This window comes from Schistocerca americana, chromosome 9, assembly GCF_021461395.2.
Source record: "Schistocerca americana isolate TAMUIC-IGC-003095 chromosome 9, iqSchAmer2.1, whole genome shotgun sequence".
NCBI classification, from domain to species: domain Eukaryota; kingdom Metazoa; phylum Arthropoda; class Insecta; order Orthoptera; family Acrididae; genus Schistocerca; species Schistocerca americana.
The window spans coordinates 209,112,622-209,130,605 of NC_060127.1; the positions used below are offsets into that span (position 1 = coordinate 209,112,622).

General features: G+C 45.5%; 1 protein-coding gene across 1 annotated transcript in view; it reads left to right on the forward strand.

The window, feature by feature from the left end:
- Positions 1-3,909: 3,909 nt before the first annotated feature.
- Positions 3,910-17,984, forward strand: part of LOC124550936 (esterase FE4-like) — a 128,007-nt gene continuing 113,932 nt past the window's right edge. The window contains exon 1 of the mRNA XM_047125744.1: positions 3,910-4,092. Coding sequence (XP_046981700.1) covers positions 3,952-4,092 — 141 coding nt within the window. The 5' untranslated portion in view covers positions 3,910-3,951. The remainder of the gene's footprint in view (positions 4,093-17,984) is intronic.

Here is a 17,984-nt window from a genome sequence, read left to right on the forward strand (position 1 = left end):
TGCGAATACATAGAAAGAAAGATCCCTTATCATTTAGCTACAATATAGCAAGTCAGCAACTGGAAGCAGTTAATTCCATAAATTATCTGGGAGTACGCATTAGGAGTGATTTACAATGGAGTGATCATATTAAGTTGATCGTCGGAAAAGCAGATGCCAGACTGAGATTCATTGGAAGAATCCTAAGGAAATGCAATCCGAAAACAAAGGAAGTAGGTTACAGTACGTTTGTTCGCCCACTGCTTGAATACTGCTCAGCAGTGTGGGATCCGTACCAGATAGGATTGATAGAAGAGATAGAGAAGATCCAACGGAGAGCAGCGCGCTTCGTTACGGGATCATTTAGTAATCGCGAAAGCGTTACGAAGATGATAGATAAACTCCAGTGGAAGACTCTGCAGGAGAGGCGCTCAGTAGCTCGGTACGGGCTTTTGTTGAAGTTTCGAGAACATATCTTCACCGAAGAGTCAAGCAGTATATTGCTCCCTTCTACGTATATCTCGCGAAGAGACCATGAGGATAAAATCAGAGAGATTAGAGCCCACACAGAGGCATACCGACAATCCTTCTTTCCATGAACAATACGAGACCGGAATAGAAGGGAGAACCGACAGAGGTACTCAAGGTACCCTCCGCCACACACCGTCAGGTGGCTTGCGGAGTATGGATGTAGATGAAGATGTAGATGTAGAACTTGAAATCCATGAATGGCTGTAAATGTCTCCAAGTAGCTGAACGGAACCATTTACAGTCAATGATCGGCTCTGTTGGACCAGAGCACGCAGCCCATTCCATGTAAAAACCATTATGGTACCACCGGCAGCCTGCACAGTGCTTTGTTCATAACTTGAGTGCACGGCTTCGTGGAGTGTGCGCCACACTCGAACCCTACCACAGCTCCTACCAACTAAAATCGTGACTCATCTGACGAGGCCACGGCTTTCCGGTCGTCTGGGGTCCAACCGCTGTGGCCACGAGCCCAGGGCAGGCGCTGCAGGCGGTGTCGCGCTGCTACCAGAGGCACTCCTTTGCGTCGCTCGTTTGCTATCACCATTAACGCCAAATTTCGCCGGACTGACCTAACGCATACGTCCGTCGTACGCCCCACGTTATTCCTGCGGCTGTTTCACGCAGTGTTACTTGTCTGTTGGCACTGACAACTTTACGCAGACGCCGCTGCTTTCGGTCGTTCTGTGTAGGCCGTCAGCCACTACGATGTCTGCGTCGGGGTGTGACACCTGAAACGTGGTACTCTCCGTACAGTCTTGACATTGTCGATCTCGGTATATTTAAATTCCCTAAGGATTTCCCTAATTGAATGTCCCATGCATCTAGTCCAAAGTGTGTTAATTCCCGTAGTGGGCTGATAATCGTGTGGAAAATCTTTTCACATGAGTCACTTGAGTACAAATCACAGCTGCGCCGACAACACTGCACTCTTAAGCTTGGTGTACGCGACGTTACCGCCGTCTGTATATGTGCGTACCACTATCCTATGACTTCTGTCACCTGTGTGTATACAGGGTGGTCCATTGATAGTGACCGGACCAAATATCTCACGAAATAAGCATCAAACGAAAAAACTACAAAGAACAACACTTGTCTACCTTGAAGGGGGAAACCAGATGGCGCTATGGTTGGACCCCTAGATGGCGCTGCCATAGGTCAAACGGTCAAACTGAGTTTTTTTTTTTAAATAGGAACTCCCATTTTTTATTACATATTCGTGTAGTACGTAAAGAAATCTGAATGTCTTAGTTGGGCCACTTATTTCGCTTTGTGATAGATGGCGCTGTAATAGATACAAACGTATAAGTACGTGGTATCACGTAACATTACGCCAGTTTGGACGGTATTTGCTTCGTGATACATTACCCGTGTTAAAATGGACCGTTTACCAATTGCGGGAAAAAGTCGATATCGTGTTGATGTATGGCTATTGTGAACAAAATGCCCAACGGGCGTGTGGTATGTATGCTGCTCGGTATCCTGGACGACATCATCCAAGTGTCCGGACCGTTCGCCGGATAGTTACGTTATTTAAGGAAACGGGAAGTGTTCAGCCACATGTGAAACGTCAACCACGACCTGCAACAATGATGATGCCCGAGTAGGTGTTTTAGCTGCTGTCGCGGCTAATCCGCACGTCAGTAGCCGATAAATTCCGCGAGAATCGTGAATCTCAAAAACGTCGGTGTTGAGAATGCTACATCAATATCGATTGCACCCGTACCATATTTCTATGCACCAGGAATTGCATGGAGACGACTTTGAACGTCGTGTACAGTTCTGCCACTGGGCACAAGAGAAATTACGGGACGATGACAGATTTCTTGCACGCGTTCTATTTAGCGACGAAGCGTCATTCACCAACAGCGGTAACGTAAACCGTCATAATATGCAGTGTTGGGCAATGGAAAATCGACGATGGCTGCGACAAGTTGAACATCAGCGACCTTGGCGGGTTAATGTATGGTACGGCATTATGGGAGCAAGGATAATTGGCCCCCATTTTATCGATGGCAATCTAAATGGTGTAAAATATGCTAATTTTCCTACGTAATGTTCTACCGATGTTACTACAAGATGTTCCACTGCACGACAGAATGGCGATGTACTTCCAGCATGATGGATGTCCGGCACATAACTCCCGTGTGGTTGAGGCGGTATTGAATAGCATATTGCCGGCCGGGGTGGCCGAGCGGTTCTAGGCGCTACAGTCTGGAACCGCGAGAGCGCTACGGTCGCAGGTTCGAATCCTGCCTCGGGCATGGATGTGTGTGATGTCCTTAGGTTAGTTAGGTTTAAGTAGTCCTAAGTTCTAGGGGACTGATGACCTTAGAAGTTAAGTCCCATAGTGCTCAGAGCCATTTGAACAATTTTTTTGAATAGCATATTTCATGACAGTTGGACTGGTCGTCGAAGCACCGCACGTTCACCGGATCTGACGTCCCCGGATTTCTTCCTGTGGGGAGAGTTGAAAGATATTTGCTATCGTGATCCACTGACAACGGCTGACAACATGCGTCAGCGCATTGTCAATGCATGTGAGAACACCACAGAAGGCGAACTACTCGCTGTTGAGAGGAATGTCGTTACACGTATTGCCAAATGCACTGAGGTTGACGGACATCATTTTGTGCATTTATAGCATTAATGTGGTATTTACAGGTAACCACTCTGTAACAGCATGCGTTCTCAGAAATGATAAGTTCACAAAGGTATACGTACCACATTGGAACAACCGAAATAAAATGTTCAAACGTACCTACATTCTGTATTTTAATTTAAAAAACCTACCTGTTACCAACTGTTCATCTAAAATTGTGAGCCATATGTTTGTGACTATTACAGCGCCATCTATCATAAAGCGAAATAAGTGGTCCAACTAAAACATTCATATTTCTTTACGTGCTACACGAATGTGTAATAAAAAATGGGGGTTCCTATTTAAAAAAACGCAGTTGATATCCGTTTGACCTATGGCAGCGCCATCTAGCGGGCCAACCATAGCGCCATCTGGTTTCCCCCTTCAAGCTAGACAATTTTCGTTCTTTCTAGTTATTTCGTTTGACACTTATTTCGTGAGATATTTTGCCTGGTCACGATCAATGGACCATTCTGTATATGATACGAATGTCCAACGTTTTTGCGCATATCAGCTTGAGATGTCGGTATTGATAATGATTTCTGGAGAAAGTCACTTCGAGATGGATATCGCAACAGAGTGGCTCTGGTGAGCCCGGAGCTTCCTTCTGCACGACCGTGGCTGCTGGGTGACGCAGCAGATTAACCAAGGGCAAGCTGCGGTTTATTATCTCATTCGTGGCGGCGCTGACGTCACCGGCGGGCGTGGCGCTACATATACCCGCGAGGGGAGCCGCGTCCGCTGCAGAGAGATCAGTCGCAGCGACGCAGCGGTCTGTGCCGGCGAGGACTGCGTAATCCAGCATGGCGGACGAGACGGTGCTGCTGCGAGTGAGCCGGGGCGAGCTGCGCGGACGGCGCAGGCGCACCGCCTGGGGGTTCCCCTACGTCTCCTTCCAGGGAATCCCCTACGCCCAGCCACCGGTCGGGCCTCTTCGCTTCAAAGTGAGTGGCGCCAGGGCCCGTTTGGTTTACCTGAGTTTGAGTCGTACTTTCCGCGTAAGTGCTAAACGCCTAAACAGATGTTTATTTTAAATGCGAACGTTGCCAGACATAGGTAGTGTACAAATTTTAAAAAAAACAAGCGTACTTCTAAATGAAGGAATATTGGGTTTAACGTCCCGTCGACATCGAGGTCATTAGAGACAGAGTTCAAGCTCGGTATGAGTCAAGGATGGGAAAGAAATCGGCCGTGCCCTTTCAGAGGAACCATACTAGCATTTGCTTGGAGCGATTTAGCGAAATCGTGGGAAGCCTAAATTTGGATGGCTGGACGTGGGTTTGAACGTCGTCCTCCTGAATGCGAGTCCAGTGTGCTAACCACACAACTGGGCCTGCTTGCTCGGCAGCATACTTCTATCCCAGTGGTTACCAGCCTTTCTGACAAGGAAACATGATCAACTTGACGTCATACTTCGTTGTTGTTGTGGTCTTCAGTCCTGAGACTGGTTTGATGCAGCTTTCCATGCTACTCTATCCCGTGCAAGCTTCTTCATCCCCAATTACGTTCTGCAGCCTGAATCCTTCTGAATCTGCGTAGTGTATTCATCTCTTGGTCTCCCTACGACTTCTACCCTCCACGCTGCCCTGCTAGGCTATATTTGTGATCGTTTGATGCCTTAGAACATGTCCTACCAACCGGTCCCTTCTTCTTGTCAAGTTGTGCCACAAACTCCTCTTCTCCCCAATTCTATTCAATACCTCCTCATTAGTTATGTGATCTACCCATCTAATCTTCAGCATTCTTCTGTAGCACCACATTTCGAAAGCTTCTACTCCCTTCTTGTCCGAACTATTTATCGTCCATGTTTCACTTCCATACATAGCTACACTCTATATAAATACTCTCTGAAACGACTTCCTGACAATTAAATCTATACTCGATGCTAACAAATTTCTCTTCTTCAGAAACGCTTTCCTTGCCATTGCGGTTTCCGTTAGGGCTTTCAAACTGCACGGTTGACCGCGGGGCATGATTGGAATTATTATGCGCTGTATGGTGTAGTTTACCGACGAAACCCACTTTCACTAGGATCGGATCGTCAATAAGCAAAACTGGCGCATTTGGGGGACTGAGAATCCGTATTTCGCGATCGAGAAGTGTCTTCACACTCAACGGGTGGCTGTATGGCGTGTGATGTCACGGAGTAATCGGTGCGATGTTCTTTGATGGCATAGTGACTAACGAACAGTACGTGAAGGGTTTGAAAGATGACTTCACTCCTATTATCCAAGGTGACCCTGTGTGCACGCCGTAGACTGTAACTAATTTATATTTTTTTCATATAGTTCAATAATTGTCACCCTGTACCAGGTGGTTATAATTAAAGAGCAGCTAGCTACTCTCGAAAATCAAGTGTGGACTGTTATTATAGTATGGGAGAAAAACGTGGCAGATATACTAACTTGTTAATGTGAAACCGATTTAAGCTAAAAAAAATAGTTCCAGTTTTGGCCACCAGGTGCAGACACCCACTCTGTCATTCGACAAGCCATAACCCGAGCGAACAGTAAAGTAGTCGAGAAGAGAGACCGTGCACAGTCAATCAAACTGCTTTCAGTGAATGACGGCAATTAGTGCTGCGTTGAGAGAGTATCGCCGACTGAAAAGTCTCAGAAGAGACCTGTTTTCATTACATGGCTTATAGAAAATGATAATGAAATTGGAAAACGCAGGTGACGTTTGTTTTGCACCTGTCCCGGTGGATATTATTGGCGAGACTGCTGTTGCTGGCCGGCCGCTGTGGCCGAGCGGTTCTAAGCGCTTCAGTCTGGAACCGCGCGACCGCTACGGTCGCAGGTTCTAATCCAGCCTCGGGCATGGATGTGTGTGATGTCTTTAGGTTAGTTAGGTTTAAGTAGTTCTAAGTTCTAGGGGACTGATGACCTCAGATGTTAAGTCCCATAGTGCTCAGAGCCATTTGAACGATTTTTTTCCTGTTGCTGTAACTGACAGCACATGCCCTGTGTAGAGCAAGTTTTCCAATCTCTTTTATAATGGCACCCGAACTAGATCCAGACGGTGCTGCAACTGAAACCTCTTTACCCACAGTAACATTCTGAATTTGCTCTTCGGTTTCTGGCACGGATCAAAGTTGATGACGGAGGGACTGGGCAACATTCTATGACGAAGCACATTTTACTCTGCAGGGTGCAGTGAATACACAGAACTGCCGAATTCGGGCTACTAATATACTGTGTGTTGCGCATTGCACTCGCCGCCTACGGCCGTTTGCTGCTGGTTCACAAGCCTTTGTAGTTGGTCCATTCTTCTGTGAAGACAATACAGTCTTGCACCGCATGTGATTCTTGCTCTGGAAGAGCGCAACTGTGTGGAAACCACTGTTTCCGTGCAAGACGGGGCAACACCTCGTGTCAGTCGCCCAGTGAAAGTTCTGCTTAATGCAACCTTCCGCGAACGTGTTATCTCGATAGGTTTTCCAGTGGCCTGCAAGATCACCTCATCTGAATCCATATAACCTTTCGTTCTGGAGGTACCTCGTAATAGAATGCTTTCAACAGGGACATGTTTGGTTCCTACGTGATCTGAATGTCAGTGTAGACAAACAAGTTCCTCACATTCCACCAGAACTGTTGTGAGAACTGTTGATCACGTCGTTCTACAGATGCAGCATCTCGTCCACGTCTTCGGTGCTCATACTGAACAAATTGTGTAAGTAGAGGTTAATAACGAAATCAACATTGTGCCTTTCTCACTTGTTTGACCTTTTCCCGTCCACTAATATATTACATATGGAAACATTTCTACAAGTCTTCCTTGCATTCACAGCGCACCTGGGGGCTAAAACTGAAACTAGTTTTTTTCAGCGCAAATCGTTTCCGCATTAACTCATTAGGATATCCACCAAGTTTCGCTGTCATAAGATAATTACTGCTCACACGAGACCTCTGTGGGTAGCTGCTATTATAACCACTCGGTATGTTAGAGGGTGTACATAAAGTCCGGAAACACTTTCAATTATTTATTGCAAAAGAACCAAACATTGTATAGATATCATACATATGTCATTTTGAAGAGAAATCCTGAAAGGTTTTTTTTTTTCGTGTATACCGCCACAGCGTAGTTTCGTAATTTGCCGATAGTCAGCGCAAGTCGCAAACATGGCGAGTTCAGGTGCGGAGTTACAGAAGGGGACAGCTGTTTGATGAAATGGCCTCCCCGACCACCAGATCTCACTCCGCGTGACTTTTTTTTCTGTGGGGACGCATTAAAGACCTGGTGTGTGTACCGCCTCTACAACGTGATGTAGCAGAGCTCTGGCAGAGAATACGGGAAGCAACTGCAGCAGTCGACGAAGCCACGCTGGGACAGGTATGGCAAGAATTCGATTCTCGTATTCACGTCTGCCGGGTCACTCATGGTTCGTATATCGTATGTTTGTATAAAAAACTTTCAGAATTTCTCTTCAAAATGCAATATGTGTGACATCTGTACACTGTTTAGTTCTTGTGCAATGAATAATTGAAAGTGTTCCTGGACTTAATGTACACCCTTATACCACACTAAAAATACCTATCCGTTCCACACAGAATGCAAAAGATATTAATAGTACGGAAGTAAGCATCTAAAGAACAAAAGTACATATTTATCATCTTAAGTGCTAGTCAGTCAGATTCAGATTGATTTTAATTATATTTCACTGAACTTTTGCCACTTTTTAATAATTCAAAATCACTCTTTGCAAATTGAAAAAGTTCTTTACGGGGCATGTTTTCATATCTCACTGTCACATGGAGCTCTACTTTGATTAAATCTGTTGAACATGTCTCTCGTGGCACGCCACTCATTCTTGATCAATGGAAATATTCGCTCCAGATAGGCAGGGATGCTGTACAAAATTTCTAACACTTGAGAAATATTTTGTTCACCTTGTTCCAGCACTGAAGAAAATAATTTAAATCAGTTTGCAACATTATCACCATCTTTGTTCACACTGCTGCTAAGGTTATCTCTATGGCTGCTGAACTTCTTATATAAGTCATCTACACAAATATTTTTGCTATTTTGTCTAAAACTGACATGGTGAGACTGTGGCTGTGTACAATTAATGTAGGTTAATTCTTACAAAGAAGAAAACAGCAACCAGCCACTATTAATACTGCTATTTATTTAGGTAAGTAGCGCCGTTACCGGTTTCGAACTGGCAAGTTCATCATCAGACGGCTGAGACGTTCTCTCTCAGAGATGTGATGTCTCTGAGAGAGAACGTCTCTGACACTGTTGTGTTTGTAAATCTGCAGTCTCTGTGATAACTTCACATGTGGCAAATTCTTTTTGGTGTGTGTGTGTGTGTGGTGCTTTGCACAATATGGTGATATACAAGTGCTGGATATATTTAGGAATATGCGAAAAATACAATCCTGCAACTTCGCAACAAAATCGCGCGGAATTTTCGACGTAAGTACCATAAACACTTAACGTCACATATTCATTTACGCTGTATTTCATCGTTTGGAGGTTAGGTATTTTCACATAGGGCGCTTCTAACGCTGTTTTTCTACCGTAGGGCAACAACACACCAAAAATACTCGGCCACAGTGGAATAATAAAAATCGAAAACGGACGATAATGTAAAGCGTATCTTGAAAATCATGTGAACAGCCGTGTGATGATGAACTTGCCAGTTCGAAACCGGTAACGGCGCTATTTACCTAAATAAATAGCAGTATTAATAGTAGCTGGTTGCTGTTTTCTTCTTTGTAAGAATTAACCTACACAAATATTTTTACTTGGGTGAAATTGAAATGTCGCGTGGCTAGGGCCTCCCGTCGTGTAGAGCGTTCACCTGGTGGAAGTCTTTCCAGTTGACGCCACTTCGGCGACTTGCGTGTCGATGGTGATGAAATGGTGACGATAAGGACAACACAACGCCCAGACCCAGGGCAGAGAAAGTCTCTGACGCAGCCGGCAATCGAACCCTGGCCGTTAGGTATGACATTCCGCGGCGCGGACCACTCAACTACCGGGGGCGCACTTCACTTGGGTGAAACTGTTCTACAGCTTTTTCAAAGTCTTTGGACTCAACCCCTTGCTGTAGAGAAAATTATTCATGGTATGGAAAGGGGCTGTCAAATGTCTTATCACACCTTTTTTGCAGATATTGAAGCACACCGCTATACAGGGTGTTACAAAAAGGTACGGCCAAACTTTCAGGAAACATTCCTCACACACAAAGAAAGAAAAGATGTTATGTGGACATGTGTCCGGAAACGCTTCATTTCCGAGTTAGAGTTCATTTTAGTTTCGTCAGTATGTACTGTACTTCCTCGATTCACCGCCAGTTGGCCCAATTGAAGGAAGGTAATGTTGTCTTCGATGCTTGTGTCGACATGCGACTCATTGCTCTACAGTACTAGCATCAAGCACATCAGTACGTAGCATCAACAGGTTAGTGTTCATCACGAACGTGGTTTTGCAGTCAGTGCAATGTTTACAAATGCGGAGTCGGCAGATGCCCATTTGATGTATGGATTAGCCGTGGCGCGGTACGTTTGTGTCGAGACAGATTTCCAGAACGAAGGTGTCCCGACAGGAAGACGTTCGAAGCAATTGATCGGCGTCTTAGGGAGCACGGAACATTCCAGCCTATGACTCGCGACTGGGGAAGACCTAGAACGACGAGGTCACCTGCAATAGACGAGGCAATTCTTCGTGCAGTTGACGATAACCCTAATGTCAGCGTCAGAGAAGTTGCTGCTGTACAAGGTAACGTTGACCGCGTCACTGTATGGAGAGTGCTACGGGAGAACCAGTTGTTTACTTACCATGTACAGCGTGTGTCTGCAAATGGTTCATCCAACAATGTGTCAATCCTCATTTCAGTGCAAATGTTCTCTTTACGGATGAGGCATCATTCGAACGTGATCAAATTTTCACAATCAACATGCGTGGGCTGACGAGAATGCGCATGCAATTGTGCAATCACGTCATCAACACAGATTTTCTGTGAACGTTTGGGCAGGCATTGTTGGTGATGTCTTGATTGGGCTCCATGTTCTTGCACCTACGCTCAATGGAGCACGTTATCATGATATCATACGGGATACTCTGCCTATGCTGCTAGAACACGTGCATCTACAAGTAGGACACAACATGTGGTTCATGCACGATGGAGCTCCTGCACATTTCAGTCCAAGTGTTCGTACGCTTCTCAACAACAGATTCGGTGACCGATGGATTGGTAGAGGCGGACCAATTCCATGGCCTCCACGCTCTCCTGACCTCAACCCTCTTGACTTTCATTTATGGGGGCATTTGAAAGCTCTTGTCTACGCAACCCCGGTACCAAATGTAGAGGCTCTTCGTGGTCGTATTGTGGACGGCTGTGATACAATACGCCATTCTCCAGGGGTGCATCAGCGCATCAGGGATTCCATGCGACGGAGGGTGGATGCATGTATCCTCGCTAACGGAGGACATTTTGAACATTTCCTGTAACAAAGTGTTTGAAGTCACACTGGTACGTTCTGTTGCTGTGTGTTTCCATTTCATGATTAATGTGATTTGAAGAGAAGTAGTAAAATGAGCTCTAACATGGAAAGTAAGCGTTTCCGGACACATGTCCACATAACATATTTTCTTTCTTTGTGTGTGAGGAATGTTTCCTGAAAGTTTGGCCGTACCTTTTTGTAACACCCTGTAAATGTTGACTCCTGCCTAGTCGTCGAATATGGGATGTCTAGGAAACATGCTTTCTCGGATCGCTAGACAACATTCAAACAAATCGTATTAATAAGTTTTGATACAAAAGAGAAGATAGTACAGTACTTAAATTTGTGTTAAACACATGTGTCGCAAACAAAGGGCCGCAGAAAAGAAATCTCTTGAGTACAACATTTCCAAATACAAGTGAAGTAATGCAGTTGACTCTTCTACTCAGGTCGGTAGTCTTGAAGCTTCTGTAGAACTGAGGCGCCGCGGGCGCTCACCGTGCTTACGTTGTCTTCGCATAGAGGCCGCTGTTGTCGCGTTGTCGTCCTGGAGAGCGGCCGGTCAGCGTCTGATTGGCTGACGTCTTCTCACAGCCATCTCCACTCTGTCGTTCCCGACTGGTGTGCCGTCGCTTGACTTTACGCAATAACAACAAAAGCTGTTAAGATCTCCCATTACCTTTCTCTTTGATGACACAGATCCATTCACTTACCAGGGAACCTCCCCATCGCACCCCCCTCAGATTTAGTTATACGTTGGCACAGTGGATAGTCCTTGAAAAACTGAACACAGATCAATCGAGAAAACAGGAAGATTTTGTGTGGAACTATGAAAAAAATAAGCAAAATATACAAACCGAGTAGTCCATGGGCAACATACGCAATATCAAGGATGATGTGAGTACAGGAGTGCCGTGGTCGTGTGGTTAGCGTGAGCAACTTCGAAGCGAGAGGTCCTTAGTTCAAGTCTTCACACTAGTGAAGAGTTTAAATTTTTATTCTCAGACGATTATCAGAGTTCAGGCACTCACACATAATCAACTTCGCTCTCCAAAATTCCAGGACATGTTCAGATTTGCTTGGACATATGCAGGATTTTACGGTCTACACACGGAAAAATTTGAAAACGTTAAAAACATGTTTTGACAGCACAGAGGAAACTGTGCGACTGTGAAACTGTTGCATTCATTTGTTGCAGTTTATGTGACACACTCTTATGTTTTCATCACTTTTTTGGGAGTGATTATCACATCCACAAGAAAACCTAAATCGGGCAAGGTAGAAGAATCTTTTTACCCATTCGCCAAGTGTGCAAGTTACGTGGGTCGACAACATATTCCTGTCATGTGACGCACATGCCGTCACCAGTGTCGTATAGAATATATCAGACGTGTTCTCCTAGATCAAATGTTTTCGGTTCCCATTAGAGAGGCACGTCCTTTCGTCTACTAATCGCACGGTTTTGCGATGCGGTCGCAAAACGCAGACTTATTACAGTGAACAGAGACGTCAATGAACGAACGGACAGATCATAACTTTGCGAAAATAAAAAAGTTAAAATTTTCACTCGACGGAAGAATTGAACCAAGGACCTTTCGCTCCGCAGCTGCTCACACTAACCACGGGACCAAGGCGCTCCTGTGCTCATATTATCCTTGTTATTGCCTATGTTGCCCATGGACTACTCAGTTTGTATATTTTGCTTATTTTTTCATAGTTCCACACAACTTCTTCCTGTTTTCTCGATTGATCTGTGTTCAGTATTCCAAGGCCTATCTACAGTGCCAAATTATAACTAAATCTGAGGGGGGTGCGATGGGGAGGTTCCCTTGTTAAAGTTCTTTTGCTCTGCTACCAAAAAAAATTGCCTTTCTTTCTCTCCTCGATTTTACAACCGAGAAGTCGCATTCGTTTGTACGTCTCTAGTACACCTAGGACAGACTTTTGTAGTGTTTCAGCTCCCATTTCCAGCTGACTCCCAATATTACTTACCCAATTAAAGTATCTTTCAGGTAATTCTGCTTCCACTGGGTGATCTTCCATGAAGTGTTAGACAGTAAATCTGGAGAGTCAGGAATACCACTGGAGTAACTTTTAATTGATTCCCATTTCTGAAGCAGTCCAGAAATTGCTGATATTAATTAAAGCCACCTGGTTAGAACATACGGCCTTGCCGCAGTGATAAAACCGGTTCCCGTCAGACCACCGAAGACAAGCGCTGTCGGGCTGGGCTAGCACTTGGATGGGTGACCATCCGGTCTGCCGAGCGCTGTTGGCATGCGGGCTGCACTCAGCCCTTGTGAGGCAAACTGAGGACCTACTCGATTGAGAAGTAGCGGCTCCGGTCTCGTAAACTGACATACGGCCAGGAGAGCGGTGTGCTTACCACATGCCCCTCCATATCAGCATCGAGTGACGCCTGAGGATGATACGGTGGCCGGTCGGTACCACTGGGCCTTCCAAGGCTAGTTAGGGCGGAGTTTGGTTAAGTTTTTTAGTTGGAACATGCCTCAAAATTTCGGTCCATTCCAAATTCAGAAATTCAAAGAATGATTTTTATCTCTTCTCTTCTTTCGGTTGAGACAGAGAAGTGATTATATATATCTTTCAGGCTACATTTTCAACATCAAAATCTAATCTGTCAATTGTAAATTTACTGTATTATTAATGAAATTATTAAAACAATTATGTCTCAATACGTTAGGATTTTTATTTCGCAGCAACTGATATAAGGAATGTTTGTTTCCTGAGTTCAGTTTTACGTTGTCTGCGCAGTAAAAATACACAAAATTTATATCCGAATTGTGTTTTCAGTACCATATCAGTCTGCAGTACCATATCAGTAACTGCCGTAGATGTTTCCTCAGCACCTGTTTCACCTGCACCCTGCACGCCATTTGAAACTAACCAGATTAAAATGTGTGCTCCATACTTTGGCGTACTGTTTGTAAAACTTCTGAACTGGCAGGAACCGGAAGACTTCAGGGTCGTTTGCATCTCACCACAACATACGTATACATACAGGGTGGTCCATTGATGGTGACCGGGCCAAATATCTCACGAAATAAGCGTCAAACGCAAAAACTACAAAGAACGAAACTTGTCTAGCTTGAAGGGGGAAACCAGATGGCGCTATGGTTGACACGCTAGATGGCGCTGCCATAGGTCAAACGGATATCAACTGCGTTTTTTAAAATAAGAACCCCCCATTTTAATTACATATTCGTGTAGTACGTAAAGAAATCTGAATGTTTTAGTTGGACCACTTTTTTCGCTTTCTGATAGATGGCGCTGTAATAGTCACAAACATATGGCTCACAATTTTAGAATAACAGTTGGTAACAGGTAGGCTTTGTAATTAAAATACAGAACGTAGGTACGTTTGAACATTTTATTTCGGGTGTTCCAGTGTGACACATGTACCTTTATGAACTTGTCATTTCTGAGAACGCATGCTGTTACAGCGTGATTACCTGTAAATAACACGTTAATGCAATAAATACTCAAAATTATGTCCGTCAACCTCAATGCATTTGGCAATACGTGTAACGACATTCCTCTCAAGAGCGAGTAGTTCGCCTTCCGTAATGTTCGCACATGCATTTGCAATGCGCCGACACATGCTGTCAGGCGTTGTCGGTGGATCACGATAGCAAATATCCTTCAATTTTCTCTACAGAAAGAAATCCGGGGACGTCAGATCCGGTGAACGTGCGGGCCGTGGTATAGTGCTTCGACGACCAATCCACCTGTCATGAAATAAGCTATTCAATACCGCTTCAACCGCTCGCGAGCTATGTGCCGGACATCCATCACATTGGAAGTAGATAGCCATTCTGTCATGTTGTGAAACATCTTGTAGAACCATCGGTAGAACATTACGTAGTAAATCAGCATACATTGCACCATTTAGATTGCCATCGATAAAATGGGGGCCAGTTATCCTTCCTCCCATAATGTCGCACCAAACATTAACCGCCAAGGTCGCTGATGTTCCACTTGTCGCAGCCATCGTGGATTTTCCGTTTCCCAATAGTGCATATTATGCCGGTTTACGTTACCGCTGTTGGTGAATGACGCTTCGTCGCAAAATACAACGCTTGCAAAAAATCTATCATTGTCCCGTAATTTCGCTTGTGCCCAGTGGCAGAAATGTACACGACGTTCAAAGTCGTCTCCATGCAATTCCTGGTGCATAGAAATATGGTACGGGTGCAATCGATATTGATGTAGCATTCTCAACACCGACGTTTTTGAGATTCCCGATTCTCGCGGAATTTGTCGGCTACTGATGTGCGGATTAGCCGCGACAGCAGCTAAAACACCTACTCGGGCATCATCATTGTTGCAGGTCGTGGTTGACGTTTCACATGTGGCTGAGCACTTCCCGTTTCCTTAAATAACGTAACTATCCGGCGAACGGTCCGGACACTTGGATGATGTCGTCCAGGATACCGAGCAGCATACATACCACACGCCCGTTGGGCATTTTGATCACAATAGCCATAGATCAACACGATATCGACCTTTTCCGCAATTGGTTAACGGTCCATTTTAACACGATTAATGTATCACGAAGCAAATAACGTCCGCGCTGTTACGTGATATCACGTACTTACACGTTTGTGACTATTAGAGGGCCATCTATCACAAAGCGAAAAAAGTGGTCCAAGTAAAACATTGATATTTCTTCCACACGAATATGTAATAAAACATGGGGGTCTCCATTTAAAAAAACGCAGGTGATACCCGTTTGACTTATGGCAACGCCATCTAGCGGGCCAACCATAGCGCCATCAGGTTTCCCCCTTCAAACCAGACAAGTTTCATTCTTTGTAGTTTTTTCGTTTGACTCTTATTTCGTGAGATATTTGGCCCGGTCACTATCAATGGACCACCCTGTATACGTCCTCAAAGTGTTCCAGACCATATATTGACCATTTGCTGACATAAAAGGATGCAGGTGATAAGAGAGGATGCTTACGTGTGTGTCACCTGTGAGAGTCGCAACTAGACGTATCAGGGATCCCATATCACCCCAACTGCACACGCGCCAAACAATTTCAGAGCCTCCGCCAGTTCACGTGTAGGGTCCATGGATTCATGAGGTTGTCTCCATACCCATACCCGTCCATCCGCTCGATTCAATTTGCAACTAGACTCGTCCGACCAGCCAACACGCTTCCAGTCATCAATAGCCCAACGTCGTGTCGACGGGCCCAGGCGAGGCGTAAAGCTCTGTGTCGTGCAATCGTCAAGAGTCCTCGAGTGGGCCTTCGGCTCCGAAAGCCCATACCGATGATGTTTCGTTGAATGGTTCGCACGCTGACACTAGTTGATGGCCTGACTATAATACCACCGTCAAACTCACTTAAATCTTGATAACCTGCCTTTGTAGCAGCAGTAACTCATCTAACAACTGCGCTACACACTTTTTGTGTTATACAGGCGTTGCCGACCATATTCTGGCAGTTTACATTTATTTGAATAGCATACGCCCTTCCCGCCGGAGGTTCGAGTCCTCCCTCGGGCATGGGTGTGTGTGTGTGTTGTACTTAACATAAGTTAGTTTAAGTAGTGTGTAATTCTGGGGGCCGATGGCCTCAGCAATTTAGTCCCTTAGGAATTCACACACATTTGAACATTTGAACAATACGCATACCTTTACCAGTTTATTGGGCGCTTTAGTGTATCTTGACTAGGAACGATGGGTACATCTATGAGCTGTTAATATCGTTGCACCTGATTATCAAGCTTTACGTGGCAAAACAGGTTCCGTATCGACAAAACAACTACTTTACTTGCTGGCAGCGGAATTCTTCTTAACATCATTTGTAGATGTACGCACCATGGGCGGGTATGTAAACGATTAGAGTTGCCATTATCTGTGATGTATGGAGATGTCGCCAGAGCGCATTAGTATTGTTCGCGGTTAGAGTTGTACCAGGCTGGTGGGATTTAAACGGCGAATAAACAGCGTCCCAAACTGAACAGTCACTGTGAAGGGCACGTAGTGCCGCGTGATCGCATGAGAAAGCATTATTAGCGTCTGACGGTTTGAAAGTGGCCTCAACGTGGCTTTCCATATGGCCGTTTTGCCGAATCGTGCGGTATCCGTATTTTTGGGGCATTCGGATGTGACAGTGGCATGATACAGAATGAAATTTTCATTCTGCAGCGGAGTCTGTGCCGATACGAAACTTCCTGGCAGATTAAAATAGTGTGTTGGAGCGAGACTCGAACGTCTGCCTTTGGCGGGCAAGTGCTCTGCCGACTGAGCCACCCAAACAAGAACCCGCGACCCTCCTCACAGCTCTACTTTCGCCAGTACCTCTTCTCCATGGCTTAGCAATGTCTCCACGATATCCTCTCTTCCAGGAGTGATAGTCCCGCATGTTTGGCAGGAGAGCTTCTATGAAGTTCGGAAGGTAGGAGACGAGGTACTGGCGGAAGTAAGGGTCTGAGGCCGGGTAGTGAGTTGCGCTTGGGTTGCACAGTTGGCAGAGCATTTGCCTGCGAGAGTCAAATGTCCTGCGTTCGAGTGTCGGTCCGCTGCACAGTTTTAACCTGCCAGGAAGCTTCAGTGGTATGATGCTGGAATGCATGTGAACGTGAGGGCATGCGTACTCATCGCCGAAGCTCTAGTGGACCACGTCTGACCATCACAGGCCGTACTGCGCACCGAGCATATCGTGATCTCCTTCACATCCTCGCCTGCCATCGGACAAGTAATAGACTCGCTGCAATATTTTGTGTCATCGTGGAACATTAGTCAGGCTAGGAGCAACTGGACTGGGGAATTACAGTCTCACATATAGGCTGTCGTTAAAACCACAAAACCAGTGGCTGCATCTTGGGTGGTACTGTGACCAGGAAACATGGACTGTTGGTGAATGACTCGCATTGTGTTCAGCAGTCAACTGAGATTCTGAACCACCCAAGATGATCATCGTTGCCTAGTATGGCAGTGACCTGCAGAGAGGTCCCGTTCCCCATCGTTTAAGAGAGGTACAGCAGTGTTACTTGTGGCATCGCGGTGGAGGGGATTGGGTATGACTTCAGGTGATGGGTGGTATTGACTGAGGGAACTCTGAGGGCATAACGGTTAGTCGCGTCCTCAGTAGCATTGTGCCATTTTTCAACACAACAACGTTGCCCACACATGGCACGTGTCTCTATGACCGGCCTGCATGATGTTGAGGTACTACTGTGGCTAGAAAGGTCTCCATATCTGTCCCCGAAAGAAGAGGTGTGGGATCAGCCCGGGTGTCATTTCCAGCCACTGCCAGTAGGTAGGATATCAAGGACCAGTGACAACACTTGCGAGCCGACGTTGCTCAGGAGAGGATACAGCAGTTTTACTACACCCTTCCCAACAGAATAAT